The sequence below is a fragment of the Pelodiscus sinensis genome, chromosome 14, assembly GCF_049634645.1.
Source record: "Pelodiscus sinensis isolate JC-2024 chromosome 14, ASM4963464v1, whole genome shotgun sequence".
In the NCBI taxonomy this organism is placed as follows: Eukaryota; Metazoa; Chordata; order Testudines; family Trionychidae; genus Pelodiscus; species Pelodiscus sinensis.
The window spans coordinates 6058406-6077579 of NC_134724.1; the positions used below are offsets into that span (position 1 = coordinate 6058406).

Genomic DNA, 19174 nt, shown 5'->3' on the forward strand with positions numbered 1-19174 from the left:
GGATCGGTCCCTCAATTCCTCGGAAAGATGAAATACGAGGTGGGCGTCCCCGTGGAACCTCGGGAGGCCAATCACCTAACCCGACCAGCAGGAAAAGGGTGGATTGGCACTCAAAGTGAGTGTGCTGCTGGACCCATCTTTATACCCGTGGGGTCACGTATTTCTCTTTCTTATCTGTGATGCCAAATGGTATTGGTCCGTCTTTGTGACGCCAGTTCTTACAAGGGAGATCGTATCAATATAGGTGCCAGCCAGGGCAGTTCTCGCAGCCTCGAGGTCAGCTTATTGACTTGATTGCTTTCTCTCATATCTATGTTTTCAGCTTACCCAGGGTCAGGTGAGCCAGCATATCCGGGCCTCTTGTCAAGGCTTCAAAGACTATGCTGATTTTTATTGCTCCTTCTCTGCCCTGTATGCAGGCACCTCAGAAGGGCAAACAAGATGGATGTGACAGAGGGGTGGCCTGTCTGGCTACATGACCCAGCCATATTTAAATATCAAAAACTTCATTTCCACACTGATTTGCACATAGCTTGCTCATCATAGGATTACAGTCAATATTGACACTGGAATTACTCTATGCTCCATGCAGACCTGGATATTTGTAAGCAGCACCATTCACAACTGCTAGGAGTACTGGTGCTGACTGGAGCCACCTTCAGTGTTTGATTTAGAGGGACTTGACTAGACCCGCTAAATCAAACGCCAAAAAAATCAATCTCCAGCGTGGCAAGTGAAAACATGGCCTAAGATACTTCAATAATTATGTATCCAACTGGAGTAAAGTCCATCCTAGAATCATAGGGCCAAATCAATGTGCGTCACAGGTGCAAAACATCTCAGGATTGGCCCAATAGAAATGGAAAGTAATTGTTTCATCCCCTGCCAGTGAGTGATTGTTACCTACGCAATGTTTAAAGGCTTTGTTGGACTTCCATGAGGTCTCTGGGGCCACTACGCCACAGTCTAATATAACTCACTGGCAGGAATTTTTCCTTAATAGCGAGCCTAAAGGTTCCTTTTTTGTCTTTCTATCTCAATAGCCCTTTAAATCACAACACACAAACTGTTTTGCTACATAGAGGAGCAAATATTTGGAGAGAGTGTGCTGTGGGGTAAGAACCCCAAGACTGGGCCTGCATGGTTTGGTTCTATAGGGTTTTTCAGCTTCTTTCTAAATGCAAAGGGAAGAAGGGGAGTGGATTCCAGTTTCACGTCTGATGAAAGGGCAGCTCCTCCAGCAAACAACCAGCTGGCTCTCCGCACATGCAAGGGCTAGTGCTGGTTTAGAGCCGTGTTTGTCAGGCGTGGAGTCTTAAAACACAGTCCAAAGGCACAATAAAAATGCAACAGCTTGATAGTAATGAAACACATTGTAATTGGGGGCAAAGGCTTAATTGAGGCTCTTGGACTGGCTTTTTTCCACGTCACCTGCATAGCTCGAGTTGCCCCGTGCTGGGCCTGAGCTACCAGTGGCTGACGTCAGTGGAAGGACTCCCCTGGAGTGTGATTCTCAGGGCTAACTCCCCAGTGTGTGGGCTAGAGAGTTCAGCGTACAGGCCCACTCAGTCGTTTTGTCTTGTTTCCTCTTCCAGATGGCCGCCCCATCGGTGTAGAGGGAATCCAGGTCCTGGGGACAGGAAACTTGATGATTTCTGACCTCACGGTGCAGCATTCTGGGATCTACGTGTGCGCCGCTAACAAGCCAGGCACCAGGGTGCGGAGAACTGCCCAGGGAAGGCTAGTCGTGCAAGGTAAGACAAACAGAGGACCGTGGGATCGTGACACTAATTTAACTGGTTTCTCCACCTCTTTCGCGCCTTGTGGAAAGAGCTGACCCTCGGCGGATTTTGCTGGCGCTCGTTCTGTTTTTTCCTAGATGTTCTCTGCATTGCACAGTGGTGAAGAGGGGAAAGTTTTAAAAGTCCAGTCCTCTCCAATTAAGAGAGTGAGGCTTACTACAGTTAACCAGTGGGGCTGCTCACCGGGGGCAGGAGGCTGCCCCAGCTCCTCGGGGCCCACCAGGGGTGGGAGGGCGCACCAGCCCCGTCAGAGAACCTCTACCACCCCACCCTGTCCCTGTTTAATCAATTAACTGGTTAAACATACAGTTTAACCGGTTTACTAATTAAACGGGATTTTACATCCCTCTCTCCAGTCCCCGGGGTAGGAACTAAGGTGGCCAGCCTCAGCTGCTGCCCATGCTGCTGTGCCCACTGCCTTGAGCGGCGCTCGTGCGCGTCTGTCTGCTTGAGCTGAGAGTGACAGCTCCCGGTGGCTGCGCAGACGGCCCTGGGATTGATGATGCGACACAAAACCTTTCTGCTTGGAACTCATAGCGATCCGAAGCCACTGACGTCTGACGGTTGTGAACCAGGTTGAAATGCCCCCTCCAGGTCTCGGGACCACACTCCCCGGTCATTCGTTAGCACCCCTCTTACCAGCACCAGCGGGGAGCCCGAAGGCTGAATGGGCCTGAGACTGATTTACTCTGCCCTCCACCAGGGACTCGCCCCAGGGCAGGGTGGAGTCGCAGTGGTGGGCTGGCATGGGGGACGCTGGCCGTGCTGTCGACGCTGCGTTCTACCTGCGCTCTGCAGATAACCGAGAACATGCCCCAGGGCATCTGTTGCCAGCACGGAATTATTGTGTACAAATAAGACATTTAACACTATGGCTCTAGATGGCCAGTGGGCAAGGGATCCACCCGAGGTGGCAGGTATTCTAAGCAGACATTGCCTTCCCAGCCTGGCTCTGACCAGAACACCTACTGTATGTTTCCTGGTGGTGGAGTGTTGCTGCCCCCAAGCACCCGCTGTACTCCAGGGCCGGGGAGATTGGGGCCGCGTGCCCTCCTCCCTCCCAGTAGTGGGGGTGCTGGGGCTGTGCGCCACAACACCTCCCTGTGGTGCTGGCATGGGGAGGCGACTTGGCTCCCATGGGGGCAGGTCCTGGGCAGAAGGGGCGGGGCTGGGGGCTTCACCCTCTGCCCATGAAACCAGCACGAGGAACCGAGGATACACCCCGAGCCACCCACTAAAGATTCGGAGGTGAGCTCTGAATTCTCTGCACCCGGGAAACCCTGGCTCCACCCCGGACCCACAGCAACAGCCCTGGCAGGTCGCCCCTCCTGGGCCTTCTGGCGATTCCACCAGCAGCCAGGACCATGCACTCAGACTCTCACGGAGCCACCCGCCCCCATGGCAAAGAACCAGGTGGCTATTTAAAAAGGCAACCCAGCTCACAGCGTGGAAGACGCCGCCCCTGATTATAGGCACTCACCTCCTCTTCAGGCAGGTCCACGTACAGCATCTCCTGCGCTCATCAGCTCGCTCATTAACTGCTGACCGATGATACGCTGCATCCCCTGCCGGAGCGGGCTAATTGGACCTTTCACGCTAGTGACGGGGAAAGTGCTCATCTTCCGCCCCGAAGGTCCCCTGCCAGCGCTGCAGGGCCACACGCTCGGATCACAGCTGCACCCCTGCTACCCTGCCAGAGGGAGACCAGCTTTAGGACCAATTTATCCCAATCCCAGAGTAAATGCATTCCTTCCCATGTGGATCTATGGAGCATGCTCCTGTCACAGAGGGCAGGTGCCTCCTTTTTGTTCCCGGCTACTGAATCCCATTAAAAGCAACCGAAATTCCCTCCCTGTAAGTAGTTACCCCCAGGTTGTTATACCACTGCCAGTGGGAGGGAAGGGGGTTACGCCTCAATCTCCCTAATAAGATGTGGCCCCACGAGTGGAAAAGTTAGGGAACCCCGGCATTAAGCATTTCCTTCCGTAGCACAAAATAACGGAGCATGGCTGTAAGCTCAGCTTTCGTGGTGGGATGTTTTTCCTCCGCTGGCACGCTCCGCGACAGACACAAGGGATGCTCCCCATTCGGCTTGAAAGTTAAAGGTGCTGAATAAAAGTGCTGCTCATAATTCAGAGCGGGAGTCAGACCGGTTCAGGTTTTGGAGCGCTAAATGAGGGACTGACTGGAATGCAGCCAGACGCAGCTACACAGTCTAAAGACTGGGGTGGAGTGGGGGAGTGGAAGGGAAGCAATTTAAAAGGATGAGACATCTGGTAGGAGATCTTTTCTGAGAGGATCTACGGGGCAGAGGCTATTGAACCAAACATGGGGAGCAGAAAAGGGAAGTTTCAAAAGAATGCAGCTAGTTGACGGCATTTCATGAAAGTTGCAAAAAAGAAAAGCTTTCCAGATTGCTGACTGCCTCCTCTTCGGCTACAGCAGAAGGGGGGAGGAACTCTAGCGTAGCAGATCTAATTACAAAGAGGCAGGGTTTAAAATCACAGCTTTGAAGACATGGGTTCCGGTTCCGATTTCAGAGATGCTGCTCCAAATCCAGAGTTGCTCTACTGATTGCTATGGGGGCTACACTTGATTGACACGAGTCTACTTCGAGGAGGATCGGTTCCTCGGTTTCTAGTGGAAGTGCTGTCGCAGCCACCGGGGCCAGCCTCCTGGGGATGGAGCAAAGGCTTGTACATTGAGAACTAGACGATCAAAAGGGTCTATGACGAGGAGGAGCTGGCTATGCAGACACAGCAGGAGTATCCAGCTCTTCTTGGCACGTTGGGAACTGTTTGGAATTCACAGGTGCAGCCTGGGTCATTCGACCTAGAGTTTAGTCTCTTTCCAAGAGCTGAATCCTTCCCCTGTGGGAGCCAATGGCAAAATATCCATTGGCACCAGGGTTGTACCCTCCCTTTGCCAGCATCTTTTGCTTTAGTTGAGCTCTGTTCGGTCTGGGTTTCCCTGCTGCAAGCTGCAAGTGATTGTTGTTCAGACATAACTCAGAAGAAATCGCCTCCAATCAGTGACAAAGCCGACACAGTCGGTCTCTCCATCGAGTTCTCAAAGGTGCAAATTGCCCCGTGGAAGGGGAAAGCCCAATACCAAGGAAGCAAAGTTCGTAATGATTTGGAAGGCAGGCTGCTGCTGTGTTGGGCCCCCAAAACAATGCCCGGGTGCCCAAAGCGCGATATTCCAGTGCTAACAAATAATACTACCCATGAGTCTCTCAGCATGCTTTCCAGGCATAAATCAATTCACCGATGCAGTACCCTGCGACGAGGGCATGCTTGTCCATCTTTCATCGGTGGGCAACTGGAAACAAAAGGAGGCTGCTGTGATTTGCCTTGTGTCGTGCAAAAAGTCAGGGGAAAAGTTGGGAATTGGACCCAGGAGTCCTGACTCGCATTATGAACCTTCAGTCACTAAGGGTATGTCTAGACAACATGCCTCTGCCGACAGAGGGATGTAAATTAGACTGCCTGACATAGTCAATGAAGCAGGGATTTAAATATCCCCCAGCTTCATTAAAATAAAAATGGCCGCCGCGCTGTGCCGGCTCAGCTGATCGTCAAGTGGCGGCTTGGTTGACAGGAAACGCCTTAGGAGCGGTTGACAAAGGCGTTCCCTGTCGACCGAGCTGCATCTTGACTGCCGCGCTGTGCCGACGATCAGCTGAGCCAGCACAGCGCGGCGGCCATTTTTATTTTAATGAGGCGGGGGATATTTAAATCCCCGCTTCATTGACTATGTCGGGTAGTCTAATTTACACGCCTCTGTCGGCAGAGGCATGTAGCCTAGACATACCCTAAGTAATGCAGCCTCCCAAAGATCTTAATGAAAATCTGGGCTGAGATCTTCCCATTTGATGTCCTCACTCTCTGTTTGAACACTTCTTCTGTTTCAGTGATAATTATCTTTCTCATTACAATCTCCCTTTTAGATTCTCTGTCTAATGCCATCTTCTTATCCGCCTGGGACGTCTCCCGCTTTCAAAGGTTCGGGTCTGAGACTCTTTCTGTCTGTCTCTCGCTGCCTTTCCTTGTCCCTTTCGAGTGCTTTGCTCTCCTTTGTTAAGACCCTGCACGGGAAAGTTTCCATTTTGTTCTGGGAGCCCAATACAGACATTTGACTATCATGTTGTGGCGTGTTGCAAGTGAAAATCGTGCGAGGGGCTGGGACGAGCAGCCTGTGTCTAACTACAGAAGGGAGGGGGTTCGTATGGGATGGGTGGGAGAAGCGGGGGTGTCAGTGGCTGTAAAGAAAATGAATCAAAGCCCTCTCTTTCTTTATCTCGTCTACCATCTATTGTGCTTTATTATGTGTTTGATGTCATAACAAACTGATGGGCTCTGAATGGCCAGATGGTCACCAGTGTTCCCACTCCATGCTTCATTGGCCTCGTGAAAGCTATGGAGAAAAATGAGATCCTATCTCGCAAACGGCTGTCCATCTTGAGAACACATTTTAGAAGGCCCTTTTTGACAATCAGCGCCTGATATCTCTGTTCTCCGCTTTCAGAAATGGGCTTTGTCCTTTTGTACAGTAGCTTCGGCCGCCCGTACACTCGTGTGAGCAGTTCTGTTGATTTCATTAGCAGGGGAGAGGCAAGGTCAGGTTCCAGCTTAGAATTAATTCCCGGATGTGCTGCAGTCGCCATGTTTTGTGTTGGCGTTTTTGGCATTTGCATTGCCGGTGTTGTTTGCCCCACCTAAAGAGCTCCTACCATTTACTCTGTAAATTAATTCCATAAAAATGGGTTCACAATTTCATCATGAAAAGATTTGCATTGACTTCACCAGCTATTGGATCAGCTCCACTGACAAAGGGACATGTGCAAATTTCAGATCAGGGTTTGGCTTTTCAAACTCCCCCGAAGTTGCAGACAGTCAGCCCCATTTCTCCTTTCCGGTGTCGGAGACAACACCTGCGGTGTCAATCTCCATACAGATTCTCAGCCTCTGTGTTCAGAGGAAGCAGAATTTTACTTTGGATTATTAGCTCGTCTTTCCTAAAAGGCACGAGTCATGTTTTGCCCAGTGATGGTGCCGTTTCCCACCATTCTTCCTCATGTGGGCTTCTGAAGTTCAGCCTCTGTTCTGATATTAAAACTCTGGACCAAATTTTCCAGTTTTTCCCCCTAGTGAGATGTCTAAATCCTGCATTATGGGTGCTCAGGTCAGTGTGTAGATACATAAAATGGCCACACACATGGCTACTCTAGATCCATAATTCAAAGCCTGCCTAGGCAAATAGGCTGTTATAACTGTTAACCATGTTATGGCTGTTGGGCCTGAAATGAATGGGGGGGGCGGGGGGGAGCGGTGTCTCAGCCCAAGTCCCATTAGTATGGAATCATAGAAATAGGGCTGGAAGGGACCTCAAGAGGTCATCTAGTCCATCTCGCCACCGTTAGTCTAGTATACCTAGACCAGTGGTCACCAACCAGTCGATCGCGATTGACTGGTCGATCCTGGGGAGTCTCCCAGTCAATCGTGATCAGCATGATGCCTGTCCTGGCCCGGCCCCATGCCGCTGGCCCATTACAGAAAATGACCAGTGTGGCCCCGCAGACCATGTGTGTGTGGCAGAGCAGGGGAGGAGAAGTTTCAGCATGTTGCTCCTGCCTGCAAACCCCTTCCCCACCTGTGGCTCCCATTGGCCAGGAGCGGGGAACTGTGGCCAATGCGAACTGATGGAGGTGGTGCCAGCAGAGAGGGGCAGTGCACAGAGCCACATGTTCCCCACCCCCAGGGCAACAGGGTGTGTTGGCACCTTCTGGGGCAGAGTGGCCGGGGCAGGCAGGGAGCCTGGCCCAGCCTCTCTGTGCTGCCAACTGGGAGCTGCTGGCGATAAGTGCCACCCAGCGGGAAGCTGCACACTGACCCCTATCCTCCTCCTGGAGCCAGTTTCCTGTACTCCCTCCTGCACCCTAAGCCCTTGCCCTGACCCCCCTCCCAGAGCGGTGTCCCCACAGCGGGAGGTCAATGGGAGTAAATGTTCCCATTGGCTTCCCTTACTCCTCGCAAAAGCGGGAGTACTGGACACCAATGGGGACACCCTCTGAGTTAAGTTTTCTGAGTCTTAACTAGGGCTCGTCTAGACTACGCCGAAGTTCTGCGTAAACATTTCTTGAGGAAGAGCGGCTTTTCAAAAGAAAAGGGAGGGGGATGCCAAAAAAACCTTGTCCATACTACTTTCACTTTTGAAAGCTCCACTTTCGAAAGTGAGATCGGAAGAAGATGTGCAAGTTCCCGCAGAATTTGCATATTGTCTTTCGGAACTTCGGCGTAGTCTAGACATAGCCCTAGACATGCTGAATCAAACTCCAGAAGATTGGTCACAACAGCATAGGCTGGGGGCTGCTCCACCACATTTGGGGGGACACAGGTGGGGGAGCTGCTCCAGCCTGGCCGGGCAGGGCCCATTACACCACATAGCGTGTGGAGGCTGCTTCCGCCAGGCCAGGCCAGGCCAGGCCAGGACCCCTACTGGTTAACTGCTAGCCCTGGAAAGAATGCGAGTAAGGCACGTGTTTACTGGGTAACCTGTTCACCCTTTGCATTCCTCCCTATTAGTGCATTTGTTTGAACATTTCTGAAGAAGGCATTAAGCTTCATTGCTGTGTGATGCATATGTCATACTTTAAATCGTCGTGAAAACCGTGTGATTGCTTCCCTGCCTCTCGTAGTATCCTGGGTCATCAAGCTTTCCAGCCAGTTGCTGCACGTCACAAACAACAATCAGGTGTGTCCAGGCCTCATCACCACAGGTTTGCTGTTGCCACCTTCAATATAGCTGTGGTGCTGGGTGCAATGAGTTTCTCCCCATTCGGGCCTTTTGCCATGCTAAGGTGGAGGGCTTGGGGCGAGTGAACTTCTGCTCAGTGCGAAATAAGCATCCCCAAGAGGCTCCATCAAGAATGAATGGCAGAGGGGACGGGGAACCTGGACCAGAAGGAAGCTGGCGTGGGGACGGAGAGCAGGAACACGCGGAGTGTTGCACATGCCCCCTTCCTCCAGAGCCCTGCAAAGAGAGAAGGACGCTCAGCCGCTGTCAAGTGGGAACAGGTTAACGACTGGGGGAAGCGCCCTTCATCGAAGGAAGAAACCAGGCGTGGATGGGACAAAACAATCCTCTGTGCTTTCTTGGGCGGTTGGAGCTCCCCCAGGCAGGAGTCCTAGAACAGCACGAAGTGCTAAATCCTAAACAAGGCAGCAATTCCTTCCCTGTCACTTCTATTGGCTCTTCCCCGGACATAGGCTGGGGCAACCACCGTACAGCAAAGCAACAGCCCTGCTGCTTGAGACATACAGGGCGCCGGTATTAACAACTGGCTGCAGTAACTGCTCCATCCTGCCTTCCCCATGTGGGAGCTGGTTTGACTTCTGGGGCATCTAGTGTTGGTTTTCTGGCTGCTCCTGGGACTTGAACCCAGCAGCTCCCTAGGTGAATGCCCTGTCCCCTCAGCCACTCCCAGACCCTCCTCCACCTGAGCCCGTGCCCCTCTGCTGGTTTTGCCTGGCTGCTGTAGCTCTGGCTGAGATGAATAGAGAGTTACTGGCCCGTGGATCTGACCGCACCTGCCTCCAAACAGTCCTCTGATCGCGCTTTAGCTTCCCAGCCTCTATCAGTGTAGCTAGCGCTTAGCAGAGCTGCTATCTCTGCCATGCCCTGGATTCTGGGCTGCGCTGTGTGGGGAGAGGAGGCAAACGCACCTCTCTGGGGCCAGGGCGGAGTGTTGCTTTGCCCACTCTTGGCTGCCCACACCCAGAATCTTTCCCGGCCAAAGCTTCCCGTCCTGTCCCTCATCCCACTGCTGCTAGTGGCCGGCAGTAACTGGGCAGCGCAGTGACTCTGTGCTTTCCCCCAGCAGCTTTCTGCCTGGTCTGGCGTGGCCGATGCAAGCAAAACGCCTCAGGGTCGCTGCTCTCTGCCACCTCAGCTCCACCCCCTGCCTTTCCCTGTGGAAGGCCTAGAATTCGGCTGCAGGCCGGAGGTTACGATTAGACCGGCCGGGCAGGGCTCTTTCACAGGAGGGATGGGGCACCTGGCCATCCCGAGGCGGGAATTGGTCTCAGGGGTTCACTCAGGCAGAGGCAATAGGGAGACGGGAGGAGGGGGGGGAGAGGTTGCCGACAGGTGTGTCAAACCTGGTTCTTTCTCTGGAGAGTGTAAGCGAGTGAAGCCAGGCGCTGGGAGTTAGCTCTGGTTTTGTTCAGGGAAGCAGCCGAGAGCAGGAAGCCAAGCGGGGACGGTTTGCATCCAAGGGGCTGGCGTTCTGAATGGCGAAGCGCGTCCCTGGCTCAGGGCCAGTGGACACAGCTGTACATTTGGCTACCCTGGAGTAAAATACAACAGTGTCCCAATTGCTCCCTCTTGACACCGGCTAATGAGAGCGAATGGGAAGAGAAAGTGGCTCCAGCCGCGTTCTGCCGCATGGCTCGTTCCCTGTGTAAAATATGCTTTCCCTGGAACGGCGAGAGGGTTCAGGTTTTGGGCAGGGGCAGCAAAGGCAGACAGCCAGGTGGCAGGGCGATGTCTGTGTCCTCATTTGGCATCTTTTCCGGCACCTGCACCGCTGAGGGCAAAAGGATATATGGGGGAGGGGGTGGGGAACCGTTTAGGGGACGGGCGACTGTTGATTCATCGAAAAATCAGCCGGGGGCCACACAAGTGAGAAGAAAAAAACCCATCTCACTGACACGGCCCCTGACTGAGGAGAAAGACGCTCCCCACCTTCCCTCACACACCAGAGCCTGGGGGGGCCCTGGCTAGTAGAGTTTGTGGGCAGAAGCCTCCAGGCAGCACTTTGCTGTGCCAGCTGGGGGCAGGGGAAGCAGCAGCATGTGGGGCTGCTTCCTCCTCCAGCAGGCAGAGGCCCTGGACCGTATGCCTGACTCCCGTCTGTGAGGTTCAGGGCTCCTCCTCCCACAGCGAGGAGCTGGTATAGATCCTTCAGCCCCGTGGGGGGAGCTGTGGGGGTAAGGGGAGGTGTGGGGCTGGAGTGCCAGCGTGGGCTCCCCAGTGCTGAGGGGGGAGAGCCCTGAGCCTTGGGGGCCGGATCCAGACAAGCCAGGGGCCACATCCGGCCCCGGGGCCTTAAGTTCCCCACCTTTGATCTACAGGCTCCTGTCAGAGCAGTCAGACATGGAACTACTTACAAAAGAACTGCGCTTGCAAACTTGCACTCACACGGAAGGTAGGGGAGGCCCAGGCATCGTTTGAAAACTGGGGCCCCACCATGTCCTGCTCTGACTGCACACCACTTAAGCAATACAAAGAGACCACTCGCTGCAAATCCGCCTCCATTTTAATTTAATTTATAAATTAACTGGATCTAGGGAGGTGAAAAAGTCGCAGGGTGGGGGAAAGAGAGAAAACTCATTGATTGGAATCCAGGGACGTTTCAGCAGGAGGTTTCAGGAATACATGGCCGTTAGGTTGCCAAGATTAGGTTCATTATTCGTCCCCAGCTCCTGACAAACGCGCCTGACAATGAACTCCGTTAGTGGAACACCCCCTACTGCTCGCCTAAGTCAAATCTACCGTGCTCCACTTCTCTTTGATTATAAAAAAATGAAAGAGGGGGGCTTTTCGGAGGCGTAGGCCCTCTACTTGTCGGGGGTTTTTTTGTATCGACGCTCTCATGGCTTGCAGTCTTTATGCCGTTGCTCTTTAGCGGCAAGACCTTTCACTTTGCTTTGGCCTTGAAGCGGCAGTAACGATGCCGCTTTCTGGTTCAACTTTGATGGTGAAAAGAGTGGGGCTTGGCGTTTTCTAGCCCCCCGCCAATTCCCTAACAAATGTCAAATGTGCACACAAAGGTGTGGCTCCCCCCCTCAGGCAAGCTGGGGTCGTTTGGAAGCAGGGCCAGTGCAGAAAATGGAGCGACTTTGGTGCACGGGATTTACTGGCTAAGAGGAGAATCCGACCCTGCTTACGGTTTTTGTTTTTCCCTCACCGGGAAGGGCGACTTATGGCCACGTGTGGTCAGACTTTCAAGGGAACAAACCACTGAGATTTTCACCTCACGGATAGTCTCGTTATGTTTTCTGTGGCCGCAGGTGGCACAGTGTTCCTATGCCCACCTCTGTCGGCAGAATTATTTCCCTTCTCTCCTTCCTGCGTTTTGCACGGAGGCCTCAAGTCTGTTTGCAGCATCGGGTGGAAATAATTTCTCTCCTGCGTTTGCAATTTGCATGGAACCATGGCCCTTGAACAAATTATTTTCCCAACAGCTGTGCAGCGGGCGCCTTCTGCCCTCCCCCCACTAAATAACTGGCAATGATCTACTTTTAAAAGACTGCTCCTGAATCAGGTTCCCCCCCCCGCTAGAGTTCTTTGCCCCCTGCCGTGCTGTCACCTGCATGAGGGTACATCAGAAGTGTCACAGCAGCCATTTCACCTGAGGCTGCGCACTAATTAGCACCCTGCTCGCTACGCAGGGAAGGACCTGATCTGTACAGGGCCCGGAAACTGTTTCCATCTGCATCAGTACATAAGAACATAAGAACGGCCGTACTGGGTCAGACCAAAGGTCCATCTAGCCCAGTAGCCTGTCTGCCGACAGTGGCCAGTACCAGGTGCCCCAGAGAGGGTGGACCGAAGACAATGATCAAGCGATTTGTCTCCTGCCATCCCTCTCCAGCCTCTGACAAACAGAGGCCAAGGACACCATTTTATCCCCTGGCTAATAGCCTTTTATGGACCTACCCTCCATGAAATTATCTAGCTTCTCTTTAAACTCTATTATAAAGCGTTTAAAGTAGAGAGCAAATAGCCCCGCATCTAGCTACCCAATCAGCTTTTCATACCACCCCCTTAGAATCTGAGCAACTCCCCACGAGTAGCCCCCAACCGATGTTACAGCGATGGGTCCCGCTGTCAGAATTTGATTGGAAAGGGGAGTGGGTGGGTGGAAAGTCACAAAAAAGGCCCGTGACCTTTCTTCCGGGCAGGCTGCAGGGCAGAGGGGAGAAATGCGTCCCTTGTGGTGGGATCTTTCAGCCAGGCTGCAAACCAGTCTCTGATGTTGCGGTGACAATGTTGTGACTCCACACGTACGTTCGTGTGCGCATACACAATTCCCTGACAATCAAGCCTTGCAGGGGATCTCATTTGCAATCCTGTGGGTGCTGTGAGGTGGGCGGAGGGTGCTACAGAAGCCAGGTAATGGGTAAAAGTAACTGAAATTTCTTACAGGCAGGTGCTTTTTTTGTAATGGTACTGCCCAGTACGCAGTACCGGCACCTCCAGACGCAGTACCGGCACCTCCAATCAGACCTCAACAACTTTTTCCCCTGGAATACCAGCACCTTTTTTTTTTTTTAAACAAAAGAAGCACTGCTTATAGGTACTGTCCTATCTCAACCTGGCTTCCTACCAGCTCTTTAAATAGCTCCCTGTCGGCTTTTGCCGCAGCTCAGCTAGCTGTTGCTGGAGGTGTGCGCCGGAGCATGCCTGCTTACTTTCAGCCCTGGGTAATAACAATGGAAATCACTGCAATGCAGTAACAGCCAAAGCCAATGGAAGTCCAGATTGTCCCACGATGACAGTTCTCTGCCCAGAGAGAGATTTTGTTCATGTGGGTGAAATTCAGGCCAGTGCAGAGGGCCGGCATGACAGCTGTGTGAGACTTAAGGCTTCTGTGCAAGTCATGAGGTCTCGTCGGCACTTGAATGTTAGTTTGGACTAAGAACGGGTGTGAATTTAAAGTTCAGTAGCTATTCCAGAATAACTCAGTGTGGACAAGATCTTAGAGGATCATAGAACTGGAAGGGACCTGGAGAGGTCAAGTCTAGTCTCCTGCCCTCATGGCAGGACCAAGCACTGTCTAGATCAGAGCTGGGCAAAATACGGCCTGGGGGCTGGATCTGGCCTGTGAAGCCACCAGATCTGGCCCGTGGGATCCGTAGGCACACAGCTGCCGTGGGCAGGTTTAAAGCACAGTACATGCTGCTCTCGGCTCTGAAGGCAGGGGGAGACTTTGTGTAATCTCCCTTCCTCCAGCCCAATCCTCAGCTCCTATTGGCCAGAAACAACTGGCCAATAGGAGTTGACTCTGGCCAATTGACTCCAGCCAATTTCTCAGCTCCTATTGGCTGGAAACAACCAGCCAATAGGAGCTGAGAGTTTGGCCTGGGGGATGGGGACATCGCAAGCCTCTTCCCCCCATTGGGAGCTGAAAGCCACATGGCGGGAATAGCCTGCAGCTCTAAGTGATCTGGAGCTGCAACAGGTAGGGAGCCCAGCCTGTCGTGGGAGTGCTGCAGGGCTGCTGGCCAGGAGACACTTATGTAAGCACCTCCCAGCCAGAGCCTGCCTCTGGCACCCCTACCCCTCCCGCACCCCAACTCCCTGCCCCAGGTCACCATCCAAACCCTCCGCATCCCCTGCCCCAGGTCACAACTCCCTCCCAGACCATGTACCCCTGTCTACACTCCTCCCCCAGGCCAGAATCCTCGCCTGCACCCAAACTCCCTCACAGACCCCACACCATCTCCTGCACCCTAGTCCCTTACCCTGTGCACTCTTCTGTACCCTGCCTCCATCTTAGACCTTGCACCTTCTCTACAGAAAATTGCGGCCCTTGACCACTTACTAAAATCTTGGAGTGCCCCCCCCCCCCACCAAAAATTATTGCCCACCCCTGGTCTAGATCATCCCTGACAGGTGTCTGTTTAACCTGCTCTTAAATATCTCCAGTGATGGAGAGTCCACGCCCCTCCGCCCCATGCAATTTATCCCACTGCTTAACCACCCTGGCATTTAGCGAGTTTTTCTAATGTCCAGCCTAAACCTCCCTTGCAGCAATTTAAGCCCTTTGTTTCTTGTCCTATCCTCAGAGGCCAAAGAGATCAATTTTTCTCCCTCCTCCTTATAACACCCTTTTAGATATTTGAAAACCGCTATCATGTCCCCTCTCATTCTTCTCTTTTCTCAGCTAAACAAGCCCAGTTCTTTGTCTTCCCTCAGAGCTCATGTTCTCTAGACCTTTAATCATTTCTGTTGCTCTTCTCTGGACCCTCTCCAATTTCTCCACATCTTTCTTGAAATGCGGTGCCAAGAACTGGACACAACACTCCAACTGAGGCCTAATCAGCGCAGAGTAGAGCGGAAGAATGACTTCTCGTGTCTTGCTTACAGCACTCCTGTGAATGCAGCCCAGAATCATGTTTGATGTGTTTGCAACAGTGTCACATTGTTGACTCATGTTTAACTTGTGGTTCGCTCTGACCCCTGAATCCGTTTCTGTAGTACTCCTTCCTAGACAGTTGCTTCCCATTCTGTATGGGTATGTCTGCACAGTGTAGTTATTTTGAAATAACAACAGTTATTTCAGAATAACTTTCCTAGCGTCTACACAGCCATTCCGTTATTTCGAAATTAATTTGAAATAGCGGAGGGCTTATTTCGAAATTGGTAAACCTCATTCCACGAGGAATAGCGCCAATTTTGAAATTGTTATTTTGAAATAAGCGCTGTGTAGATGCTTATTTCGAAATAGGGGGCCTCCAGCTCTTCCCAGGGTGCCCTGCTGGCTGCCCTGGACACAAGGTACCTTCTGACCTGATGTCCTGCTGGAACTGGTTCCAACCAGCCTTAAGTGCGATTCAATGTCCACTCAGTGTGGACGCGCTATTTCAAAATAGAAAAATGCTGCTTCAAAATGCACTTTGTGTGTAGACCTGTTATTTCGAAATAAGCTATTTCGAATTAACTATTTCGAAATTAGATATTTCGAAATAACACTGTAGGGTAGACATACGCTATGTGTGACACGGATTGCTCCTTCCTAAGTGGAGCACTTTGCATTGGATCATTGACCTTGGGCTATGTCTCTGTACATAGGGCGAATTTCACCTTGGCTGACTAATCTTAGGAAAGATGTTTGTCCCCCACATCTCTGGAAGTGTGGTGAGGTAAATGTGGCAAGAAAGGGAGACGTGGAGCTTTCATGGCAGTACCCACTGAGCTTCTGCTTGGAAAATGCCTGTGTAGTGCGCGTCCCTCGCTAAATATCCTTTCTTTAGTCAAAAATATTTCCTGTCCGCAAATCATGTTCTGACTTAGGGCTATACATTAGGGAATTGCCTCCCAGCCAGATCCTGCCTCTGGCACCTCCCCTCCCGCACCCCAACTCCCTCCCCCAGGTCACCATCCAAACCCTCTGCACTCCCCTGCCCCAGGTCACAACCCTGTTGTCTGTCTGTCTTCCTCGTCACTGCTGCAGGTTGCAATTGGATTTGGATCTTAGCAGCAATACGGAGGATTTTACAGCTCTGCCTTTTGAAGTGTAACTGCAGTGTATAAACTCGGCTATTCAAGCATGCATTTCAGGGGCCGCATTCTGGATGCCAGGATATTGCTCTCGTCTGATAAATGATTTTAAGTCTCATCTGAGCCGCATGGGGCGAGAGGGGAAGCATTTCCTGTTAGAACCCTATGAAAAGTAAGAAATGCTTGTGACTTTGGTGAGCCGAGCTGCAATTCGAACCATTCTGGCTTCTGCCGCTGAGAAATCTGGGCCCCAGGCTGGCGTGTGTAGGCATTGCTGCCGTACGAAATAAGAATCTTTGGAATGGTGCTGCCGGAAACACTCATCACTCTTGTCTCTCTGACTGAAGCATTGCTGATCACTAACCCTGCCTGATGGAGAGATCTCCAGACCACTCCACAGCCAGGCAGATGGAAACGGATGCAGCTCATTTGAACTGTATGTGCACGTATACTGCAATTTCCAGTCATCTCTACAGCTGAAGAGCTTGAGTGTTTAGAGAGAGAGAATAATCGTTCTATTTTGCGCTTGAGCATCTGAACACTCTTTGCAAAACATTAATCTAGAGTGCAAAGATATGGCTTCTTGTGTTTTCACTTACCCGGTGAGGCACGGGGGTGGGGGGAGCTATCACGTCTAGCCCCAAGCACCTAGTGCAAGTATCAGGTGGGGAGTTTGACTGGGGCGGTACACCTGTCAAATTGTAATGCAGGTGTCCTACGGCGAGCTCAGGGAGGACAGAAACCTCCCGTGGAGCAGAAAGGCAAAAGCTCGCTTGATCTTGATTTCCAATATGAATACAGACCAGGAAAGCAAGGCCTCATGATCCTTCTGACTTTTTGGGTTTTAAGAAGGAGGTGTTAGAAAAGTTACCACAGAGATAACTGGCTTGTGGCGGCCAAGCGTTCATAGCGATATCGCTTTTTGATCCTTCGATGTCGGCTCTTCCTATCATTATGAAGCAGAATTCACCAAACGTTGGGTTGTTCACCTACTAATAGGGCTAGATCGCTGGGGCTAGACTGTCGTGAGATAGTGGAGAAGGGTTCCATGTGAACAGCAGTTGAACGTGGGTCGGTCAGTCCTGAGAGAGAGGCGAGTGCCATTCCAAAGGGCTGGGCGATGGCCTCTATTGCCCTCAGCCGACCGAAATGGAATAATTTGCCATTCCTGGCTGGCGGGAGGGGGTGGGAGACTTCAGGTTGAACCGCTCTAGTCCGGCACCCTTGGGACTTGACCAGAGAATTTGTTGGACCATGGGAGGTCGATATTGTCTAGCAGCATTGCCAACCCTTCCACTGCTCACTGGGCTGCAAGAAGACTGTTAGGGGTAAATTAGAGCTAAAGAAAGGCACAGAACACTGAGAGCCAGCACTGGTGGCTGTAAACAAACTTTAAGGGACTTGGGAAACTTGGCCACACCCAAGAGAAGTGGCTATCCAGCTAACTAAAATCATGCCAGACCACAGATGTTGCCAGACCTGACAGTGCCGGACTAGAGAGGTTCAATCCATAGTGTGTGGAAGGATGTGACAGTGGCCCTGAAAAGCTGTCCTTAGAAACACACTATATTTTGGGACACACACTTTCAAATGGGTCTGCAAGGCTGCTGGTTGGGCAACTTTCCCCGGAGCTTATTTCATGCCATGTACAAAGTGAGTGACAAGGAGAAAGACGGAACGATCCCCAGCACATGTTGATAACTCGGGGGCTATTCCAGCTTTTGCATTTCACCCCTGGGCTGGAATTCATTTGGATCAACAAAGCCCCAGCACTTTCTTCCGAATGTGCAGGATTTGTTTGCAAAGAGCCGTCACCACAGGCACCTGGTCGCAGCGTATTACAACAATTAACGCAGAGCATGGTAAACAGCCAGGGCCTTCTGGTTCAGGGGAGCCTCTGAGGAAACAAACAAGTGTCCAGGTCCCTTAAAGGGCAGGAAGGGGACATTGTGTTTTTAAGTAGCTAGACCTGCTGGCACCAGTAGCTCCTCCAGTTCATAGAATCACAGAAACCTAGGGTTGGAAGAGACGTCTGGAGTCATCGAGTTCAGCCCCTTGCCCAAGCAGGACCAACCCCAACTAAATCATCCCAGCCAGGGCTTTGTCAAACTGGGACTTAAAAGCCTCTAAAGATGGAGATTCCACCACTTCCCTAGGGAACCCAACCCAGTGCTTCCCCACCCTCCTAGGGAAAGTGTTTTTCCTAATAGCTTAGGATCTCCCCCCCCCCATTGCAACTTAAGTCTATTGCTCCTCATTCTGTCTCGTTACTGAAAATCCCCTCTCCTTGATTAACCAGCCCAGCTCCGTTCTTTAGTTGGTTACAATCATGGATCTGATGAGCTGGATGGTTTTCTTTTGCCAGCCTTCGCCACGCTCACAAAACAGACTCGGGTTGTTTTACACCGAGTGATTAAAACCGGCTCAGTGCCAGGGCCATCGCTGGCTCCTGACAGTGCTCCTCATGCTTTAATTTCCTTCCCTTCACAGCCCCTGCAGAGTTCGTGCAGCATCCTCAGTCCATTTCCAGACCTGTCGGGACGACTGCCATCTTCACCTGCCTGGCCCAGGGAGAGCCGCCCCCTCAGGTCACCTGGCTGAAGAACGGGCAGATCCTAGAACCTACTGGTCACATCAAACTGAAGAACAACAACAGGTAAGTCAGCTGGCTACGGATTTCCATCTTGTTGAGTTGGGTGTAGGAACGACTGAAAGGTCAGTGTTGACGGGAAACATATAGTCGGAGTCTGATATTGCACGGGTGTAAATCAGGAGTAATGCTATTGAATTCAATATATTACATTGGTGTGAGGAGCAGAAATCTTATGTGTCGGGAATTTCACCAACCGCTAATCGTTTTTGGGAAGTGTGCTGTCGGATTATTTAGATACAGACTCAGGATCAATACGGGCAGCAGGGCAAATTATTTTCACCTGCCCGTTCCCTTTTGAAGAGCAGGTTGTTGAGGCTACTTTGTTGTGAAAGCATAATCCCTTCCTTTTTAACTGAGGTGGTGGAAGTCTCCGTGAGTAATAGTGAATGACAAGCTTTTGCAGTGACTTTTGGGGACAGATGCTGACCAT

At 51.8% G+C, this 19174-nt stretch overlaps 1 protein-coding gene across 3 annotated transcripts in view; it reads left to right on the forward strand.

Moving 5' to 3' along the window:
* IGDCC3 (immunoglobulin superfamily DCC subclass member 3) overlaps positions 1 to 19174 on the forward strand; it is a 226012-nt gene that overhangs the window by 142216 nt on the left and 64622 nt on the right. For all 3 annotated transcript variants that reach the window (XM_075896898.1, XM_075896899.1, XM_075896900.1), the window contains exons 6-7: positions 1596 to 1754; positions 18582 to 18747. In XM_075896898.1, coding sequence (XP_075753013.1) covers positions 1596 to 1754; positions 18582 to 18747 — 325 coding nt within the window. The remainder of the gene's footprint in view (positions 1 to 1595; positions 1755 to 18581; positions 18748 to 19174) is intronic.